The sequence below is a fragment of the Carassius carassius genome, chromosome 4 (assembly GCF_963082965.1).
Source record: "Carassius carassius chromosome 4, fCarCar2.1, whole genome shotgun sequence".
NCBI classification, from domain to species: Eukaryota; Metazoa; Chordata; class Actinopteri; order Cypriniformes; family Cyprinidae; genus Carassius; species Carassius carassius.
In genome coordinates, this window is record NC_081758.1 from 39,680,694 (window position 1) to 39,703,338 (window position 22,645).

Genomic DNA, 22,645 nt, shown 5'->3' on the forward strand with positions numbered 1-22,645 from the left:
AACTGTATCATTGGCATAAAGATGAATATTACAATCAGTACAGCATAAGGGCATATCATTAACAAAGATATAAAATAATAAAGGTCCAAGAGAAGAACCTTGAGGGATGCCTTTCACTATACCTGTATAATCCGACTGACAACCCCTGTAGGACACACCCTGACGACAATGATGAAAATAACAATTAAACCAGAGTAAAGATGATCTCGAGAGGCCAATAGCATATATATATATATATATATATACACACACACACAAACACACACACACTATTTCTACAATATGCATAGTAAAAGCAGCACCAAAATTGTCTTTTTGCAAGAAATATTTGAATGTCCTACTACATTTGCTAAATTGTTCAGTATACTACTACAAAGATAAATGTAGCCCACAATGCAATGCGTTGATCTTGATCTTCCATTTCCAAAATGACAAATAATCCATAATTAACTTTTAAAATCCCTATTTTGATTATTTGACGTTTTACACTGAATTCAAAATGTGAAATAATAATTATTTATAATTTATTTTATTAAAACAATAAAAAATGTACTTAGTATATGTGATGTGATTGAATGCATGACATTGTGTGACTTCTTCATTATGCAGTTAAAGAAGTTCATAGGTGTGTGTGTGTGACTGATTCCAGGTCAGATAGTGTGGATAGAGAACCGTTTCCTGTTAGTGACTCGCTCAACGCAGCTCGCAGAGGGAGCACAGAGCACGGTGGCCAGGGTGAGTCACACGCGCACACACTCACAAACTCTCTCTCTCACTTATCAATACTTAGATTAATGCAACTATGCTAAAATAACTACAAATTCAGCTCAAAAAGAGACATTTGTGTAAACACGAAAACAGGCCAGAAAACTGTCCGTTTTGATGTAATGGCATCTGTATTGTTCATTCGTTTTGGTTATACTTTTAAAACAATGTGACAGTTACATTTTCTATAGCAAATGTATTTCTTATTAAATAGATGCGATTAAATTATTTTGCACAGTAACCCACTGCTCTGATGTCCAGGGCTGGACTGGGACAAAAAATCAGCCCTGGACTTCATCCAGACCGGCCCACTATGCATGTAAACACACGCACGCACACACACACACACACACACACACACACACACACGTTTGTGGGTACATCCCATAGGTGTAATGGTTTTATACTGTACAAACTGTATATTCTATGGCCCTTCACCAACCCTAACCCTAACCCTCACAGGAAACTTTGTGCATTTTTACTTTCTCAAAAAAACTCATTCTGTATGATTTATAAGTGTTTTGAAAAATGGGGACATGGGCTATGTCCTCATAAGTCACCCTCTCCTTGTAATACCTGTGTCATACCCATGTCATTATACAGAGTTGTGTCCTGATATGTCACAAAAACAAGAGCACACACACACACACACATACACACTACATGTCTATACATACATTAATCTGCATGTAAAATTACAGATTATAATTTATTTACTATCAAAACCAAGAAAAAAAATATTTAAATAATAGACAAAGAAAATGCAAATTATTTTATCAGGCTTTATTGTAAATATCTAAAGGTCTTACAGTAATTTATGTGCAGCTGATTATTTTAATAGAAATATTAATGTTTAGGGTACACAATTTCTGCTGTAACTATTATTTCATGAGGTGCAACATCACTGCCAGGGCCTACAGAAGAAGCTTAGTAAACGGTTCACTTTTCTCTGCAACTTTGTCAATGATCACATCAGAGTCAAGAGAGAAAAGGATGTCCCTCTCTGTTGCCATCAACATAAAAGCTTCCAAGTGCTCCTGTGAGAGCTTGCTTCTGAGTCTGGTTTTAATGAACTTAAGCATTGAAAATGTGCGTTCACAGGCAACCTGAGTGATTGACAGGGTGAGCAGGAACTTTTGAGCAGGCATTTGACATCAGATTGAACCTCCCGAGAATCTGATAGCAACACAGAGGACATTCATTACATGAGGAAAACTCCTTGCATCGGATTTCAACCCCCTCATCTTCTGTGTTGTCTTCCAATGTTTTGACCTTGTACTCATCTATTGGATACATTTTCAGTTTTTCCCACTGTAGAACAACATTTGTAAATTCACACTGTAAATTCTCAGCAGTTGCTTCACTGTCAAATCTCAACAGACATTGCTAAGCTCTTGGAACATCAATGGTGGAAGAGAGGACGTCTTTAACTGAGTGAAGTTCCTGGGGTCTAGAAATGCACGGTCAGCATAGAGTGTTCCATGACACAGAAACCTCCTGTGCAGTGTCTCAGTAGCTGTGTCCATGATCTGATTATGAACTGTAACTTCATAAACCTTTTCTGGATTTGTGACAGTTCCAGCATGAGGAATCTCTCCAGGCCTGGTTGTCTTCTTCCTCCTCCTTTTTGATGGTAAAGCAGACTCAACTTCCAGCTCTATCTCTGTCTTGCTCCAGCAATTTTTCATTTGCCCACATAACAAATTTCCCTGCAGCTGCATTGACTGAGGCATGGTCTCTTGACATGCTTTTCAGGCTTTCATGTGTTGCCCTAACCATTCTGTGGGCAGACAAAATATCCATCCATTGTGTTTGGAGGTATTTGGACAGTGGTGATGTCTGCTCAAATATCCTGAGGAAGATCTGTGCGGTCAGTATCATCTCATACTTAAGCAGAGCCTCAACAAATCCTTGTGCTTGAACGCGAGCAGTTGTTTTCATGGTCATATCCTCTTGTATAGCAGTCAATGCAAGGATGACATCCACATAGAGACAATTATCTGGATTTGCAAATGATCCAAACACCTTCCTGAGTGCATTATCTTTGGCCCACCATCTTGTCTCGCCAATTGGTGAGAGTCGCCTCTGGTGCTTGCCCTGGCTCTCACTTTCCCACAAATTCATCCTTTTGTATGACTCGCGAAAGAACACAGCAATATCATTGAGCACTGCAAACAGTGAACCACTTTCTATTACTGTTTGGGTTGTGTCAGCCAGAACTAGGTTGAGGACATGCGCATAACACCAAACATGCACTTGATTTGGTGCCACTTTGTACATCTGAGTAGAAAAGCCTTTGTATTGGCCTTGCATATTAGATGCACCATCTGTAGCATGTCCAATGCACTTCTCAGCTCAGCAAGCTCTGAAACAAGACTGACAAAATATTGTCCAGTCGATTCCTTACACTTGACAATGCTGATAAGCCTTTCGTGAATTTTGTCTGTAACATATCGTACAACAGCAGAACACTGATCTTGTGATGTGATGTCTTGTGTGGTGTCAATCTGAAGTGAGAACATTTAAGCATTCTTTATGTCGCTCACAATGGTCTCCTGGATAAGCTGCTGAATGGTGTTAATGACAGAATTAATGGTTCTTGCAGACAGTAATGAAACCATGGAACCTCTGCCTTTTGCCCCAGATTGATGAATCTTCTTGGATTTTTCGATACATTCCTTTAAATGCTCTTTTAGACGGATGTCATACTTGCTTAACAGGACTATAACCTCCAAGAAGTTACCATGATCAATACTGAAGTCATCAAGCATGTATGCCGCCTCATTCTCTGATAGCTTAGGCCTCTTTTGCCAATCATTTTTACAAAACATCAACTACACGCTCCAGTACTTGTCGTTTCTTTCGGATTTGTTTCCTGTGCGAGGACAACTGACTTCCACTAAGTAAGTCTTTCACATCAGATTTAGAGGCATTTAGAAAGTATGCTCCTGCACAAGTTTTGTGAGCCATGCTCTTTTCATGTTCCTCTAAGCGCTGATGCACATGTTTCCAGTCTGTCATACCACTAATGAAGGGAGATTTGTCAGTTGACTTGGAAAATGCTAAGCAATGTAAGAGCAATGTAATGCATGACATTCTTGGCGGTAAGTAAGCCACATTCTATTAGTGCCATCCTTGCAACAGAACACTTTTTGCACTACTGGATTACTTGATGTTTGTTGAGGATGATACTCAAAAAAGGTCTTCAAGCTGTCATGGTGGGGACGAATGTAGTAATCAATTTGTTCCTTAGTGTTTTCACTTTCCTCTACTGTGTATGTTCTTACTTCTCCACTCTCTTCTATTCTTCCATGTACTCTATCCTCTACTCCATCATGTGCTCTTTCTTTTCCTGTGTCTTTTTTTCTCTCTTCTCTATCCTGTCTACTCTCATCTCCTCTCTCTTCTTCACATTCTTCTCCTGCCTCATGTCCTCTCTCCTCTCCTCTCTCCTCTAATGTGGACCTACTGGACCTAGCCTGAGAATAAACACAGATTATGTCAGAAACGCACAAAAATAGACACAATATGTTCTAAACACTGCACCAAAAAAATTTGACTGTGTTTCATGTTCTTACACAGGGCTAAAAGACTCATATTTAAGTTTATAATGGCAAAGAAGAGAGTATGCAGTAAAGAAAAAGGCACATGCACCACTTTTCAGAATAATTACAAATAGAACATTTTAGGACCTGAAAAAAAGCTAGTTGTGGGGCTGACTGGAAATCTTGAAGAGGTTTTCAGCTCACTCTATAATACAGTACAGACCAAAAGTTTGGAAACATTACTATTTTTAATATTTTTGAAATAACTTTCTTCTGCTCATCAAGCCTGCATTTATTTGATCAAAAATACAGAAAAAACAGTAATATTGTGATATATTATTCCGATTTAAAATAATTGTTTTTACATTTATTATACTTTAAATTATCATTTATTTCTGTGATGCAAAGCTGAATTTTTAGGATCATTATCACATGATCCTTTAGAAATCATTCTAATATGATGATTCATTATCAAAGTTGGAAACAGTTCTGCTGCTTAATATTTTTTCAGAACATGTGACTCTTTTTAGGATACTTTGATGAATTAAAAGTAAAAAAAAAAAAAAAAAAAAGAAGCTATGTTTTTAAAATATAAATATTTTGTAATAACAATATACACTACTGGTCAGTAATTTGGGGTCAGTAATTTTTTTTCTTTTTAAATGAAATCAATACTTTTATTCAGCAAGGATGTGTTAAATTGATAAAAAGTGATAGTAAAGAAAATATATTATTAGAATATATATTAGATTTTTTTTTTTTTTATAAATGCAGTTCTTTTTAACCTCATAATAAATCAGAATATTAGAATGATTTCTAAATGATCATGTGATCGACTGGATGTTACATGTGACACTGAAGGCTGGAGTAATGATGCTGAAAATTCAGCTTTGCATCACACAAATTTTTAAGCTCAAACATTGCTGAAGACAGTCAGTCAGTTATATATATATATATATATATATATATATATATATATATATATATATATATATATATATATATATATATATATATATATAACTGACTGACTGTCTTCAGCAATGGTAGTCTACAGTATGAAGAATTTTTGAGTATAATATTTCACAGATCACTGTATTTTGCTATACTCACTTACATAAATGAACCAGTGTCCTGCACCCACTAGTAAAACAATATAATCAATTATATCTGATTTTTGGTTTGACTGTGGATAAATTCTTGTTAAAACTACAAAGTAATTCAGTCAAGAGCAGTGAGTGATTTACTTTCATTTTCATACATTAAAGACACTGACAGCAGAGCTAGTAAATTAGGTGCGGTCCTTTTAGAATGCTCCAATGATACACATCTGATTTCTTTCTCAACTCTTTACTTTCACTTAATATATACCACAGAATTTTTCTTACACACTTTCCAAGACGGGTATTTTGACATATTTTGTATGTATTTGTCGGTACAAAAGCAAGAAGACTTTGAGGCGCGTCTCTACTTGCACCCTGAACTCCAGAACACCGCGGTGCTGAATTGGGCTCTTTCACATCTTTTTCTGTTTGTTTAAACTGGGATTTGAATTTGTTCATTCAGGTGCAGGAGGATGCGAACGTCCTGAAGGAGAGCTCAGATCGGTGTTGCTGTCCATGAGACGCGGCTCTCTCGTATTACAGCTGGAACATCGTAACTTAAAAAAAAAACAATACAATGCAGTAGCCTACGAGTATCATTAAATGTCTGTATCACCTCAGCAGTCAGGCCCGCCCGGCTAACATCTTCCCTGAAGTCTTTTGTCAGCCTTCCAGCAAATAATTCATTTATTTTGACACATTTGGTGGCATCTGCCTCAAGTGCTTGCCGTTTTCTCTCTCTCAACTTCTCGGCCCCTCCTTTACGCTTAGAGATTGTATTCTTTAACATACTGAATTCGTTGCACAATGGACATCATCACATCGATCGCTGCAGTTGTAAAGCGGTCGCTATTTTAAGGCTAGAACTTGATTCTGATTGGCCAATGCTCAGTGAACACGTCACGTGTGCTCATCACAGGTTTAGACCTGTCACTCTCGCAGCTCGCATCAGCTTCATGCGGCTTCATGAGAGAGACACATAATTGGAATTGGACTATACAACAGTATACTTACGAATATATTTATGACTAATTATGATTAAAAAAAACAAAATACATAACGCACCGACCCAATCAGACCGCGTCCCACAGGGAATCTCCCGGTAGCCCCGATGGCCAGTACATGCCTGCTGATGTCTGTAAACTTTCTGTTTTGTGTGTGTGTGTTTCCACAGGCTCTCTGGGTTTTGGACTCGCAGAGCACGCCTACAATAAAACGGATCACTTCCTGTCCTCTTACCCATGGTTCCATGGGCCCATATCACGTGTGCGGGCTGCCTGTCTTGTACAGCATGCTGGGGGCAGCGGTCATGGGAACTTCCTCGTGAGACAGAGTGAGACGCGGAGAGGAGACTACGTCCTCACGTTTAACTACCAGGGCAGAGCAAAGGTAATGAGGCCTAATCATCATCATCCTCATCCTCGTTTCAAAACAATTCATTCTTTTTATTTAGGATTATACAATATCAGTGACCAGTTTATTCTATATTATTAATTATTTATATATTTTTTATTACCGTATTTTCCGGACTATAAGTCGCACTTTTTTTCATAGTTTGGCTGGTGCTGCGACTTATAGTCAGGTACGACTTATTTATCAAAATTAATTTGACATGAACCAAGTGAAATGAACCAAGATAAAACATTACCATCTACAGCCGCGAGAGGGCGCTCTATGTTTTCAGTGTAGACTACAGGAGCACTGAGCAGCATAGAGCGCCCTCTGGCGGCTGTAGACGGTAATGTTTTCTCTTGGTTCTTGGTTCTAAATGAATGCGACTTATAGTCCAGTGCGACTTATGTTTTTTTCCCTCCTCATGACGTATTTTTGGACTGATGCGACTTATACTCAGGTGCAACTTATAGTCCGAAAAATACGGTAATACAATTTTATGATATTATAAATATTATATTTAAAATATATATATTACTATAATAGTAATAATATAGAATAATGAAAAAATGGGTGAAAATGGTGACATGCTGGTCTCAAATATAAAATATATAAATGTGTGTGCATATACAAACCACACACACACACACACACACACACATGTATCAAATTTTAATAAGTTTATTTTTATTTGTTTCTTTTATTGGTATCATGTTTAGGCTGCTAATGTTAAAAGCATTAAAAGTCTTGTTTTTATTTTTTTATTACTGTGCTTTATTTAGTTTGAATACTATTTTATTTAATACTATTAGTCATTACATCAAAATAATTATTGTTCAGTTATTTGTTAAAATTCCTGTAAAAGTATCAAGTATATCTGATCTTTATTTTGGTGCTTAGTAAGGAATGACTGTTGCACATCTTTCTGTTCATGTCTGTTTTTATATTGCATTTTTCACTGTTTTTCTTCCTTTGCAGCATTTGCGTTTATCTTTAACTGAGTGGGGTCACTGTCGTGTGCAGCACCTGCGTTTCCCATCAGTCATGGACATGCTGAGTCACTTCCGCAACTGTCCGATCCCGCTGGAGTGCGGCGCCGCGTGTGAAGTTATGTTGGCCAATTATGTGCGGGTAAACCCCACTCACACAGGTCAGATTGTATTTTGCATTGTTTTTATTAACAATGCATATTTGACCCTATTATAATGACATTGTGCATAATTGTGACAACAGAGCAGATTAATGAGTGAATGAGTAATTTGTGTGAAACTTTACTTGTGAAACAAAACCAGGGACACATTCTGATTTTGCTCCTCATACTTTAGTTCTGATGGGCTAATATGAGCAATATAACACACACATGCCACAATGTGAGGAAGGAAAGGAAAAAAAAAGTCCTTTTAACATCCTTTTGCACATCCCATTTTCTTAGTAGACAACTGGATTTGAATCGCTTCTGAGTCATTTTCACAGTCTGATGTAAACCATGTGATTTTGCAGGTCATAATGGCGAGTAACTGTGTTTGATTTAGTCACCATTGTCATTTTTTTTTACACATTTATCACTTGGCAAGAATTTATTTTGGATTTTGTTTCTAGATCACATTAAAAAATGATAATAAATTTAGTGATCATAAACTGTTTAGCACTGCATATTTAAAATCTAATGTAGAACAGTATATAATAAATAATAATATATTACTGTATGTAGCAGTTATTGATCTGGAATGTTCAAGCAGTTAAAAACATGCATGCAGGTTCTTTTTTGTCTCTCTCTCACACAGAGAGAGAGAGAGAGAGAGAGAGAGAGCTTTACAGGATCCATTTTTCTCTTGTGCTTTGTGGTTTAGATGGCTTTTAGTAGGTCTGTGAGACTTGACATAAGGAAACATGCACTCTTTCAAACACACGAACACACACTCATCCATACACGCAAAGCATATCATCAGAACTGCAGACACTATGACTTCAGACTAACCTGCCATCAAGTTTCTGTTTCCTGCAGTCCCTCCCTCACAAGCTGTAATAATGTGGTCAAGCCCAATTCTATTTTTTATCACACACATTCATATACACATTTTACTAGTGCCACACTTCTATATACTTCAAACACACTGTGATACTAGTAGAGGTTGTGAGTGAGAAGACAATGCCCTCTATGGGATATAGGGAGTATAATATGGTTATTGAGGTTTATTGTCAGGTAGATTTAAAATAGTTCACGATTTCTATCCATAATCATTTCTATTGATGGAAAACATTTGTAAGAATACAAAAGGTTTGGGGTCGTTGTTAAATAAAAGCAGTCTCTTCTGCTCAACAAAGCTGGATTTATTTGATAAAAATTCAGTAAAAACAGTAATATTGTGAAATATAATTTCAATTTAAATATGTGAATATATTTTAAGATGTAATTTATTCATGTGATACTAAGCTGAATTTCTTCAGTGTCACGTGATCCTTCAGAAATCATTCTAATTTGCTGATTTGCATTCATATTTTCTCTGTTGCATCTCTCTAGGTCAGAGTTCGGCTCTTGGCTCTCCGTTATTGGTGCCGTTCTCTCGCTGGAGATCGGAGCCGAGTCTGGCTCACTGTAGTCCGGATTCTTGCCCTCAATCCAGCCCCTCCACGGTCCAGTCGTCCGCATTAGACGTGCTCCAGCACCACATGCCCCTTTCATTTCCAGATCGCCCCGTTCCTGCCCCCCTGCGCCGGAGCGAGTCGGTGGGCCGCAGAAACCTGCTCCGCCACCCAAACCCGCTGCCACCCCTACTGGCCAACCGGGATTCTGACTACGAGCTGGAGCCTCCCAACAGGGGGCGCAAGAGAGCCATCGACAACCAGTACATGTTCTTCTGACAGAGACAGAGGATGAAGAATAGAACAAAAGATCAAAAGTGCTCCAGAATTCCCGCCTGGATGGAGAGCACTCGGCAGCCAAATGGAGAAAGGAGTTCGAGTCGTGCGAGATTGCGCACTCGTGTGTTGCACATGTGTTTGAACAATACTGCCAGACACCTGACACCCAACCCAGCTGTCTACCTTGTGAATGTATTATACAGATGTTTCACTATCAAATCGTTGTAGAAAAACTAAAGTAGGAAGGTGAAATAGACAGCTGCTCAGAGGATTTGTTGGAAGTAGCAGATGGGAACGTTTCACGATGGCATCAACAAACCAAGGGTCTATTCAAAAACACGTGTGTCTACACTGGAAGCGGCCGACATCGCAACAACTGGAGGCCGTCTGCACTGGATATGTTCACAGTCAGCAGTAAGCTCGAGGCTAGACTTTAGTAATCGACGATTACTAAAACAACAATCAATCAGACCAAAACTTTTTTTTGTTTGTTTTAAACAGAAATTGATATAGCATGTGATTGGTTTGATAATTTTATGTATGTTTGTATTCCTACAACTGCATATGCTTATGGTTAGACAAAACAAAATAATTCAAATTAGTACGTCAGACCAGAAGGCTAGACTTCAGCGATCATTAAAATGACAATAACATTTTTTACATTTATCTTTATCTTATTATAAAAATGTATTTTGCATATGATTAACTTTGTTAATGTTACAAATGTTTGTATTCCTGCAACTGCACATGCATATTGTTAGAAATCATTAAAAATCATTAAAATTAGTATAGAAGGCTGAACTTAAGCGATTATCAAAATGACAATAAAATCACTTGAATTTTTTAATAGAAATCTATTATAGAATTGATTTTGATTAAATTTATAATAAATTTTACCTATGTTAGAATTTCTACAACTGCATGTGCGAATGGATAAAAATAAAAAATGATTCAAATTATTGTCAGATTAGAAACATCATGAGCTGGCTTTTGTTATAACGGTCAGAATTTATTTAAACCTGTAAAGAATACAATTTATAACAAAGAAATTAAGCAGATGATATAGGCTGGAGTCAGAAATAGCAATGGAGAAGCGGGGTGTCCACATCAGGTGCACAGTGTAGACAATAACTTTTGATTATGACCAGAGTAATTTAGTTTTGTCGCAGGTGTCTGGTGTAGATATGGGGTTTAACATCTAAAAGATTCAAATAGTTTTTAGTCTGGCTGCACACACACACACACACACACACACTTTCAGATTGTTTATGTATTATACAATAGATACACGGGTTTCTATATGTTTTGTGTATTAGAAAGCCAAATAATATAGACTATAGAACCACATGTTAACATCAACACAGTAAGTCATGTCATCTTGGATTCTAGAGGTTCACAGTTTTACTGACCAAAGAGTAAAATTCGCCAAACCAAACCAGCAATAGCTAGAATTATAGGTAATATGTTTTTATGCCTCAATTGTCATATTTTATAATGAACTTGTTTTAACCTATGAATACATTCTTTCTTTCTGTTTAACACATTTTAACCCGTTTCATGGCTTCATTAGCTGTAAAAATACTACTTTTAAACTAACAGCTTCCAAATCTGACACCATAAATAGTTGATTTTATACTATTTTTCTGTCATTTTTCAGTAGACATTTTTCAGAAAAAAAAACAAAACAAAAAAAAAACATTGCTTGATGTTTTTGGTGCTTGTTCTCCTTTTTGTCTTTTTCTGAATTGTTGTGAATGTCTTTATTTGTGGCTTAACACTACCACAATACTCACCTCTGTATTAAGCACAGATACCCAAATCCGTTAATATCTCATTCATACCGAATTTGGCAAAATCACATTTCAGTCAAATGTCAAAAGAAAAAATATATAATTAAAATAATTTATATATATATATATATAATTCAAAATAATAACGGTCCTATAATAGGCTTCATACGATATAATTACTTTTTTCTTCTGGTTTTGTGAGTTTCAATTAATGATCCAAAGCAAGAAAGCTTTCTAGACTCTCATCTGCTTTGCTGCAGAATCCGGTCTGTGCTACAGTACATTTAGTTCTTGCTCTTCAGATCTTTATCAGTTGTATTTTCTTCATTTTTCTATCAAGCCCTCGATACCACAAACTGTTTCACAATCCTGTCTGTGGCAAGGAGTATGCAACCACATTCTACACTCTTTAAGTATATACATATTTTAAACATATGAAAGTGTGAACTGTACCTGTGTATCACTACCTCGCATTGCATTTTTTTTTTATGATTGGATGGTGTCAGAGCAGCATTGAGCAGATGGAGTTAGACTATTCAATTCATTAATTACTTGTGTCATTGACATGCATGTCCACCAATCAGTGATGTGCTCAATTCAGCAGAGTATTGTTCAAATGAAAATGCTGCTTTGCAGATGACCCAGAATGTCCTTTTATAGTTATAAAACACTTGTTTTATGCAAATACATTGTTTCTAACATGATTTGTAATATGTACAGATTAAATTTCATATAGCTGACTCGATAAGAAAAAAAAACAGCTGCATTGTCTGGTAATGAATTGCTTACTCCAAACAGGCCATATTGACAAAAGTGCATCTCAGAGTCATTTGTGTTGTATTATATTGTGACTGAAATGAGAAGATCTGATCCTGGAGCGGTGTTGTGCACTTTGAGATGTTTTGTACATTCAGGCCCTGTATTGAGTCACATCTTAGGTCCCTCAAAGTTTAACTGATGAATGTATGTCTTCTCTCTATACTGTTGTTATTAAGAATTGTAAAAGAGCACTGTAATCTCCTGGGCTTCACCCGCAGCTACTTTAACCATTTCATCACTGCTTTCTGATCAAACTTTCTAGTTACTTTGCATGTAGCAATATGCATATTAAATTATATCAACTGTATATTTGATCTTTTTTTTTAGAAATAAATAAAGCTAATGTTTCAATCCACTAAGTATTTTTTGCTTCTTTATGTTGAGTGTATAGAATAAAATAGAAGAAATATTGTTTTATGGACACACATTTTCATGTTTCAGATTGCACTCAACACTTTACTAATTTACTTTCTAATTTGTTCCAGAGGTTCATTGTTGAATAAGGTCATTTAATTTTAGAGTAGAGTAGAAATGTATATAGTATACAGTTCATACTACATAGCCAACAGTGGCGGACTGGGACAGTAAATCAGGCCGGGAATCTGACTCCACCCCAGGCCACCTCTGTTGCTGCAGTCACCACCATCCAGTTTATGTGTCTACCAGACTGATAAACTCTTTGGCTCTTTCTGTTGTTTGAATTGGGTGGTACTTAAAAAATAAATCAAAATCCTTAGACTGTGGACGGGCAAAATAATCAAAAGAAGTATCAAGGCATTCACTGTCTCTATCATCTTTCCTTTAATCCCCCTCTCTCTCACTCTGTACATTGAGTTTCTCTGCAATATGAAATTGGCGAACATGGCTGGGATTTTGCAGCAATTTGCTGCGTCTGTGGCCAGGGCTTTTCTCCTTTTTTTACGTTCCCTCTCTGCTCCTCCTTTGCGTTTACGGCTCCATTTTTTGCGCGATTTTCTAAGATAAAGCCTGCCTCTGGATATAGCCAATTGGGCAGTGCCTCGCTGATGTTTGGTCATGTGGTGTCATTTTCACTCCGCGATCGCCTGATTTGTAGATTCATAAAACCGTCAATGAATTCTCAGTTGCATAACAGCCTATTGCACGTCAGCCTCATCGACTGAGCGGCAGCGGGCAGGCCACAATGACCGTCAGGCCACCGGGAAATGTCCCGATGCTCCCGATGGCCAGTCCGCCCCTGATAGCCAATACCAAGCCAAGCCAGATGCTGTCCTTTCAGAGCTCTGGCATATGGAGCCCTCAATATTTTAACTCTGTACAGTGAGAGGAGGCCTGATGATGCTCGTAGTAGACAAGGAGGCACAAATAGAGCCTAACAACTTAGCAAGCTACCTAGCGACCCTACTACTTGGTAAACTGTCTGAAATAGATGATGCATTCACAACCAGCCACTTTGGCCGACCATCAGTAAAGCAGGTGATGGAGAGAAATATGCTACCAAAAACATCATATGTCCAGCTTCAGGGTCAGATATAAAAGTGCATCATAGCCTCCACCCAAATTCAGTCAGGTGATAGTCGGAGGAAAGAGGCAGATGTTAATTAGCCTCTGGGACCCTAGAGTACTCCGAGTGATTATTCTGGATCACTTAACAGATCTTTTCTTCTCCCTCTAGCTATGTGCCTCCTCCGTTGTGCTCTACCACTTGAAGGAGGTCCTCAGATTGGGACAGACCAGCCCCCTTCATGGCTTGAGGATTGGACCTGGACCCGTGCACTTTAAAGGTTTAAAGGTGCGTGGAGTGCACCTTCACCTCCCTAAACTTCCCAACCACCATCTTGACGGATGTGCTGAAAAGCTAGGAAGGTGAAACAGGCGCATTGAGAAGACATTTCTCCTCCTCCCCGATGTCTGCCAGGTTAACCCAAAGATGTCTCTCCGTAGCCATGGATCCACCGATCACTGCGGCAGTCTGTTTTGTGGCAAGGAGAGCCAACACCTCCGGGGAGAGTCCCTAGCTCTGGTCCAGGTCCTGCAGTAGGCCTCCAGCACGGCCATCATATGCAAAGCCCCTCCCAGCCTGACCCGCTGCCACATATGCTCTGCCATTCAGCTCTAATGTAACACACAGCGACTTAGTCGGCAGAACCGGCATCTTTAATGTGGATGCCTCACCAACCGAGATAGCTAGCCAGCGTCTCTTCATTCTGAGGCATTGACGCATTCCTGCTTCCCCTCCACATCAGCATTGTTTGCCTGTGAATAATTAATGCGAGTAGAATATGGCTTTCTCCGAGATCTGGGAGAAAGGGAAGACTCGTTAAGGGTGGGTCTTGGCTTCAGTAGGTCCAAAAAGTCCGAGGTGCAGATGGCTGTCCCGATTCCCTCAAGAAAAGGGAAAGATGAGAGCGAAGCTCTCTCTCAAAGAAAAGTGCTCACAATGCATTCAAACAGCCCCCTCAAGTACTGAGTGTGTATGCTCCTCACCCAGGATCATAATGCCCATAATACTGTATGTGAGTCATCAGGTGTGAAGAAACAGACACGGATTAACACACTTTCTAAATTTTGTGGTGCTGTTTGCCATAGTTTGCCTGTTTAGACACACACAGAAACAAATGGCCTCCTGAAGACAAGAAAGAGGGTGGTGTATTTTACAGGTGCCCTTTTATACTCTGGGCCTCACCAGTTGTGATGTCATAGGTTACCGCCTGCCATTGTCAAGTTCATTGTTGTGTTTAGACTCATGCTTCAGACACCAGTCATGCCATAAGCATTTCCCATAGTGCCCTCTGGGGAACACAGCATAGAGTTCCCATTCGAGAGGGACTAACATCTTTCATTTTTGGGCCATAAATATGCTTGTATTATATTCATTTTTAACAAAACATCAAATGTGCCATGGTACTTTACCATTGTATTTTTAACATTACGGTAAATATCATGGTACTTTACCATTGTATTTTTAACACTACAGTAAATACCACGGCATATTTAAAGTACAAGTACTACCGTTTGATGATACCATAACTTTACCATGCTACTGTCCGCAACAGTAGTCTACTTTTTTTTTGTAACGGTATACTACCAAAAGGAATGTTTTTTGATACGGGACCTTCATGCACATAGCCTATACTTTTCCGATTTTTCCGTCAATTATTCATACAATTCGATGGATGCATAGAATTCAGTTCACTTTGAAACCTACAATTCAGTGACTTCCAATCACCTTAGTCACCAGCTACGCAGCAGATCTGACGGACAAAAAAGACCTGCCAAACCAGAGCCGAGTTTGAAAGCAACTTGTGTGTGTGCGTGTGCGTGCGACGTCACGGCCCCACGTCAGCACCTTGCGGAAATACTGCTGAGAGAGAGCAGGTCGATCGGAACCAGTACTCGGGATGTATTCACACTAGAATAGAGACTTTCACATAAAAATTAACGCTCTGTTATCTAGTTGCGTCACCAGTTGAGTTATTGCACTTTTTCTCCCATCCGGTAATAAGCGCAACAGAAAAAGAGGGACAGAATGTCCCTGTTCCAGTCAGCGCTCGATTTCCTGGCTGGGCCCGGCGGATCCGGTGCCGCCAGCCGGGATCAAAACGACTTCGTCGGGCAGGTGGTGGAGCTCGGAGACCTGAAGCTCCGGATCAAACGAGTCATCGCGGAAGGTAAAAGACTCATTCAAAATAGCATCAGGCTAGTCATGCTAACCCCTGCTTAACATGAATTTAATTTAAAAAAGCTCTAAATCTGACGATAGAATGTTCATAATATAGTCTCATTTGCATTTATAAACATTAGGGTTAGTATATATGTGTATATTTGTGATTATAGTTTAATGACAATGGACTTAAACTATAGCTAAGTTGTTAGCTAGTCACTTGGCTATGATACACCTGACATCAACTCATACATTTTAAACGTTCATCTGTGTCTTCTCGAGGCAATCAGATATATATGTGTATGTATATCGTTATATTTTGTGACTGAATATGAATAGTCACGTTAATATTGTTCATATTCATATTCCATAGGTTCGTCTGTATGTAAGAACTGATCTTAATTTAAACGCACCTGTGTACAGAATGTATTCACACACCATGGTATGTGTAAAAAAAACAAACAAACAAAAAAAAACATGAAGGTACCACTGGTATTTTCTTAGTAGTTTAATTCCTTATAAAATGTTCTGTGGTAGTACCATAGTATCACATCTTTATGGAAGCCTGTTTCTGCCATGGAATAAATATTTTAAAATTCTGATGCATCAAATAAGACAGAATTCTGAGTTTATATCTCACAGTTCTGAGCTGACCTTTATTTCTCAGAATTCTGGCTTTTCCCCACAATTCTGAGTTTGTTTCACAGTTTGGACTTTGTTTCTCTCTCTAAATTCGGAGTTAACATCTTGCAATTGTTTCCACCAATAAAATAACACATCAAATATTTGTGATGCTCAGAATTATGAGGGAAAAAGTCAGTAACCTTTTTTTTATTCCATATTAGAAATGGGCTTTCAGACATATTAATGCTAATTAATTTAGTACTGTAAATCGTCCTATTATTAATATCACATATTAGTATTGTAGTAATTATCAATAGTACTGAAACTGCTTCATTACTCCAGTCTTCAGTGTCACGTGATCCTTCAGAAATCATTCTAATATGGCAACTTGCTGCTCAAGAAATATTTATTTTCAGTATCAATGTTGATGATGGTTACGTTGTTTAATATATTTGTGGAATCCAGAATTCTTTGATGAATAGAAAGTTCAAAAGAACAGCGTTTGTTAATCTGTTGGGTTATGACAATAACATGTCCACAACTGTTCAGCCCATCATTGACTTTCACTTTGATCCACTGGCTCAGGTGTGTTGACATTAACAGGCCTTAAATGGAAACAGAGGGCATTCTGGGTAAACAGGAATGATTTGCGTAGTGGTTAGAGATCTAGGCTGTTAACTCAGCAACTGATGAACAATCAACTTCAGGTTTCTGTCTGTATGATGAGGTTCTTTGAATGAAGGCATCATTTAAATGACAGCATCTGACATGGTGTTGCTTACATAGCTCTTTGCATCACAATGGCATTTTTGGACTGTAATGTTGACCAATATTGTGTCTAGAAAAGGTTTACATTTGAAAAGAACAGTACAGCAGTTTCTGAAGCAGTAGACTGTATGTTTTATTCACCTGAAGACTCTGCTCCTCCTGTTACTTTTTGTACTGTTCTTTGCAAATTGGCGGTGCGTGTGAATGTCAGTGCACTGTAACATGAAACTCAAAAGCTTCTTTGGATTCATGCAGCCCGACTCGGGCCCCCACTGGTATTCATTTACCCATTACCATGGTTACAGGGCCTTTTGGGCACTTGAGGATTGTTTCACAAGTGTCCATAAATACCTTGCATTGTCACTTTTGTTCATGTAAAGACATACACACCTGACACAGTCAACATCTGTTCAAGGAGCCGTACTTTAAGCTGTATTTTAAGAATCAGTCATGAAATGCTTGTATGATGTGAAATATTCATTCTTCATTTTATATCTTCATGCAGAAATAAACATACCTATTTACTTCCTTGATACATGGTCCTTATTGTTCATGAAGCATGTTTTGCATATCTTTGTGTGTTATTCGAAAGAAAAATGTTTGTGTTCATCTACAGTAAATATAGATATTTATATATAGCCTAAATATAAAATGGAACTTTTTCCACCTTTAAAATCACTTTTAAAGGTGAACACCTGTGACCTAAAATATTTACTTGTAGTATCCTTTGAGATTTGAATTTATTATTTCAATAATTTAATGACACATTCACATATTTAGGATTCGCTAAAGACAGTTAATGGTCACATGACTTGCAGGGAAACAATAGTTGTAATAAGTGTTTTGTGTAATTCGCTGTATGTTGATAATGCAACTGAGAGAGAGTTTAATGTGCACTTCTCATTATATATTTTGTTTAGCTCTTATGGTGATTTTTTTGGAGTGAAAAAGGATCCAGTAAACTTAATAAAACCTCAGTATTGTTTTGATCATCATTCAGATGAGGTCCGCTACACTTATGAAAGTTGCAAAAGTTATTTAGTCAAGAATAGTGTGCAGTCTTTTGTTTTTTGATTAGTGTTAAAGTGCAGACAGCAGTGCCAAGATTATGCAACAGACATTATACAGCTCAGTGTCTTCACACAGATAATTAATAAACCATCGGTTTGTTATGTCAGCCTTTTTCCTTATATAGAATATAGGAAAAAATCATCCGATAAATATTGGCTGCCGATACATCCCTAATAGATACAGTAGATTTCAATGCCTGTAGCTAGTTGATTGATTTAAGACTGATTGCCTCTCTGCTAATTGCTAGTTGTATTGGTCAAACATCAGCCACATTATGTCAATGAGGTCTGTGTTTTTAATCCATTTATAGTGTTTTCTCCCCAGCACTGAAAATCGATGATGAAATGTTTTTTTGCTGAGATCAGTGATTCATAAATGCTGTGTAGTGTCATAGCTGCAGATATAATGAGTTCATTCTCTGTTTATTGAATAATGACTGCTGAGGGCGAAAGTTTCTTTTTTTCTGTGTGTTATTCATGCTTTCTAGAAGGCTGACTCATTCATGTTGGATTTAACAAGAATTTTATGATGCTGGAAAGGTTGTCTATTACTGACTTGCGTCTGCCACCACTCAGAATTTTCTTCACCTTTAAAATAGATTGGGGCCACTTGCACAAACAGCCACTATTTAGGAACTGGTTTTAGATGACTAACTTTTTAAGACTAGTTTAGTTTAGAAATCAGTTTTATTTATTTATTTATTTTTTTCAATTTAAATTTTTCTAGATTCTGTTTTTTTTTTCTCAACTCCTTTTTAATAGTTAAATAAAATGTATTAATCAGAAAAATACATTTTAAGTTTAAATGTAAAAGTTTAAAAGTTTAAGTTTAACAAAAATTACATGTTTTAGGGCCCTATGAAGTGTTTTTTTTTCTCACCATATTGTTTATTGTAACCAAATTCTGTGTTTTAGCGTGTCTAATTATTTGAATACATAAAACAACTTTATTAATTTATTCACAAGTAGCCCTATGACTTTTTTTCCCCCTCAGAAATTCTGTGTTGTGTATTTAAATGTTTCTGGTTCTCAAATTCATTTATCTTTTGATTATTGAAAATTAAGCCAACATTTTTTTTGTCAAACAAAGGGGATTTACTATTAAAATTAAAACATGGAAGAAATGTTGTATGATTATTCCTTTTTAAAATAATGTTTGTTTCATTTTAGTAATAGTAGTTGTAGTAGTAGGCTATGTACATTCTGCTGAACAATAGTAATAGGCACAATGTCTTCAAATCAGACCAGACCTTTATTTTGACAGGTGGCCATGAATACCTTTACAGTTCTGTGTATGTGATATGAGACTAGTTTTACTCGAATTGAACGGTCAAATGCTCATGAAGTGACACTCAGAGGAGTTCTGGAGAAGTTATTCATGTGTTTACGTCCTCATTTAGTGAGACGTCACGTGCGCTTCAGTATATGTGTAGTAAATGAAACTGCACATCTGCGACATTCGTTAACAGAGACACGCAGAACATGTAGGATTCATATTTAAATTGACTTTTGCAGCTTAATATTTACAGATACTAGTCCATATTGTGATTTGATTTAAGTGTAATGACCTACTTTTGATTAATTCTTTCAACTGAATTCCATTTTTTAGACTGGATTTCGCTTTTTCGTCCACGTTTCTCACAATCGCGGAAATCATAGGGCCCTTCTAGTTTAAACGGTTTATGCAGCCGGCCCCTGATTCCAGACATTTCTACTTATCTTTTGGGAAATGCTTCTGTTTCACGTCCTGTTGGAGCCACAATCCCAAGTCAGCAAAACTGAATCTGCCAAAATCCTCATTCAGATTGGTGCCATCACAGTTAACCTAAAATAAACCTAATGATGAAATATGTTTCCTCTCTTATAGGTGGCTTTGCGTTTGTGTATGAAGCCCAGGATTTGGGCAGCAGTAAGGACTATGCGCTCAAGGTATGATAACATATACATTGTGTTAAAATTCAGATTATTACAGTTGATTGATTGCCACAATTTGTACTAAAGAGTTAATTATGCAAGTGAATGAATTAATGTTATTTCAAAGCAATATTTACCACCTGCAGATTTTTTTTTAGAATCTTTATGAGGGCATGTATTCAAATTACTGTAACTGAAACAAAAATAAAGCTAAAACAGAAAAAAATAATTATAATAAAAATAATACACAAACAAAAATATAGTATAAAATATAAAAATGAAAACTATTTAAAATATGAATAAATGCTGCAGTAGTACAGTATATAAATAATACTAAAATAGCACTGAAAAAAAAATAAAAACTTTGTCTTGTCAGTTGTTCAGAAAAATGGACATTGCATATACAGCACTGGATAGACCTAGAATAAAATATAACATCAAAGATTACCTAACTTGTAGAGAAAATGAGGAAATTAATTTTTAGGTATTTGTGGCATTTTTCTCACTTTCTGTGGTAATTTTTCCTTTTTCCTGTTGCTAAACAGGCACAACAACAGATTCAAGAAAGATCTGAAAAAGGTTTTGATTTTTATTGATTTGTCTGTTTGTGTGCAGAGACTTCTCTCCAATGAGGAGGAGAAGAATAAAGCCATCATTCAGGAAGTCTGCTTCATGGTAATAATTTAAAATATTAATTAAACACGTTTACTACATTATCACACAGCCACAGCATTATACCTAGGCACTTTTTTCATGGCTGGGTAAGCAAAGATGTTGCCGGCATCTCTCACATCTGTAGAGCAGCAAAACAATAAATCGCATTACCCAGTAAAACAAAACCTTGCTAAAAAGCTGTAAGATGCTTGATCTGCTTCTCCGTGTGGTTTGTTTAGAAAAAGCTGTCTGGTCACCCCAATATTGTTCAGTTCTGCTCCGCTGCGTCCATCAGTAAAGAAGAGTCGGACACGGGCCAAGCGGAGTTCCTCATCCTCACAGAGCTGTGTAGAGGTACGTACACTCAGGAGCAGAAGATGATGGAGAAAACCCTTCTTAAAGCCACATTTAATTGTGATTCATTCAAATTCATGTCACACTTTTTACAAATATTGTTATTTGCAGTTATTGGATGACAGAATGTAATTTATGCATCTAAAAATTACTTGTTGTTTTCTAAACATTTAAATCGGACACATGGCAGTTTTTAATTCAACTTTTTTAAGAATGGAATTGTTTCTATTCCCAATTCCTTGCTGACATGATGGACATTATGACAAATTTATTTGCAAATACATAAAACAGTGAGGAAAAGTTCACAAGTTAAGTGAAAATAAAATAAATATGTAATATAGGACATATACAGTATATTGCGAATACAAAATGTGCTATTGGAGCTCATTGGAAAATGAAAATCATGATTGTTGATTATTCCCTTGAAATTGTAATTGCGATTTTGTTAATTACAATTATCAAAATTTACATTAAATGAGGTTTATGCCATTGTTTGATGCAACTGCATGATGTATTTTTCTATGAAAATAAACAAGCTGAAAAAACAGTTTGACTGAAAAAACTTTTAGTGCATTTCTATAGTATTAAGCCTCAAATGTCAACTATACATCAGATTGTTTTTTTTCTTTAAATTAAAAAAAAAGTGCAAATATGAATGGTATTATAATGTTATACTAAAACTAAAATCGTTTTATACTAAAACGATTAATTGCCGCTTTGAACGATTACGTAATTGTGGCATCCATCGATGAATTGTGCAGCCCTTGTTGTAGAAGAGCTAATTAAAACACATTCATTCGGGCTGTTAAAATTTAATGCATCACTGCTGAATTGCAAAAGTTTGAAAAAGAGGGAAGCTCTTGACTGACTTAACACATTCCACTCTCTCCTTCTGATTTTCTGGCACTGGCGTGGGTTTCCTGTGTTCACATTGACCTCCGCCCTCTGTTTCCTACAGGCCAGCTGGTTGATTTTGTGAAGAAGATGGAGCAGAGAGCACCCATGTCATGTGACACAGTGCTGAAGATCTTTTATCAGTCATGTCGTGCTGTGCAGCACATGCACAAACAGTCTCCAGCAGTCATCCACCGTGACCTGAAGGTGAGGCCCCACTCACCAAACTCCTCTTTATTTATTAGCTCATAAGTAGTATGGCCTATTAATGCAGTAGAGTATGAGTCTCTTGAAAACATAACCCAGAATATCAAAAGAAAAAAGAATTCAGAAAAAAATTGCAACATTACTTTCATGACAAGTAATTTCAGTTAAGCACATTTTCTTGGCCTTTTTTTATTTATTTTAATATTTAATAATCATCATAATAATAAATTTTTGTATATTG

At 37.0% G+C, this 22,645-nt stretch overlaps 2 protein-coding genes across 4 annotated transcripts in view; both read left to right on the plus strand.

Moving 5' to 3' along the window:
• The window catches only part of LOC132140013 (SH2B adapter protein 3-like), a 44,044-nt gene extending 33,319 nt beyond the window's left edge, over nucleotides 1-10,725 (plus strand). The window contains exons 4-7 of the mRNA XM_059548768.1: nucleotides 650-735; nucleotides 6,588-6,802; nucleotides 7,784-7,955; nucleotides 9,327-10,725. Coding sequence (XP_059404751.1) covers nucleotides 650-735; nucleotides 6,588-6,802; nucleotides 7,784-7,955; nucleotides 9,327-9,667 — 814 coding nt within the window. The 3' untranslated portion in view covers nucleotides 9,668-10,725. The remainder of the gene's footprint in view (nucleotides 1-649; nucleotides 736-6,587; nucleotides 6,803-7,783; nucleotides 7,956-9,326) is intronic.
• A 4,864-nt stretch (nucleotides 10,726-15,589) lies between these two features.
• Nucleotides 15,590-22,645, plus strand: part of LOC132140014 (cyclin-G-associated kinase-like) — a 37,043-nt gene continuing 29,987 nt past the window's right edge. For all 3 annotated transcript variants that reach the window (XM_059548769.1, XM_059548770.1, XM_059548771.1), the window contains exons 1-5: nucleotides 15,590-15,926; nucleotides 20,249-20,310; nucleotides 20,911-20,970; nucleotides 21,189-21,303; nucleotides 22,262-22,404. In XM_059548769.1, the coding sequence (XP_059404752.1) occupies nucleotides 15,785-15,926; nucleotides 20,249-20,310; nucleotides 20,911-20,970; nucleotides 21,189-21,303; nucleotides 22,262-22,404 (522 nt within the window). In that variant the 5' untranslated portion in view covers nucleotides 15,590-15,784. The remainder of the gene's footprint in view (nucleotides 15,927-20,248; nucleotides 20,311-20,910; nucleotides 20,971-21,188; nucleotides 21,304-22,261; nucleotides 22,405-22,645) is intronic.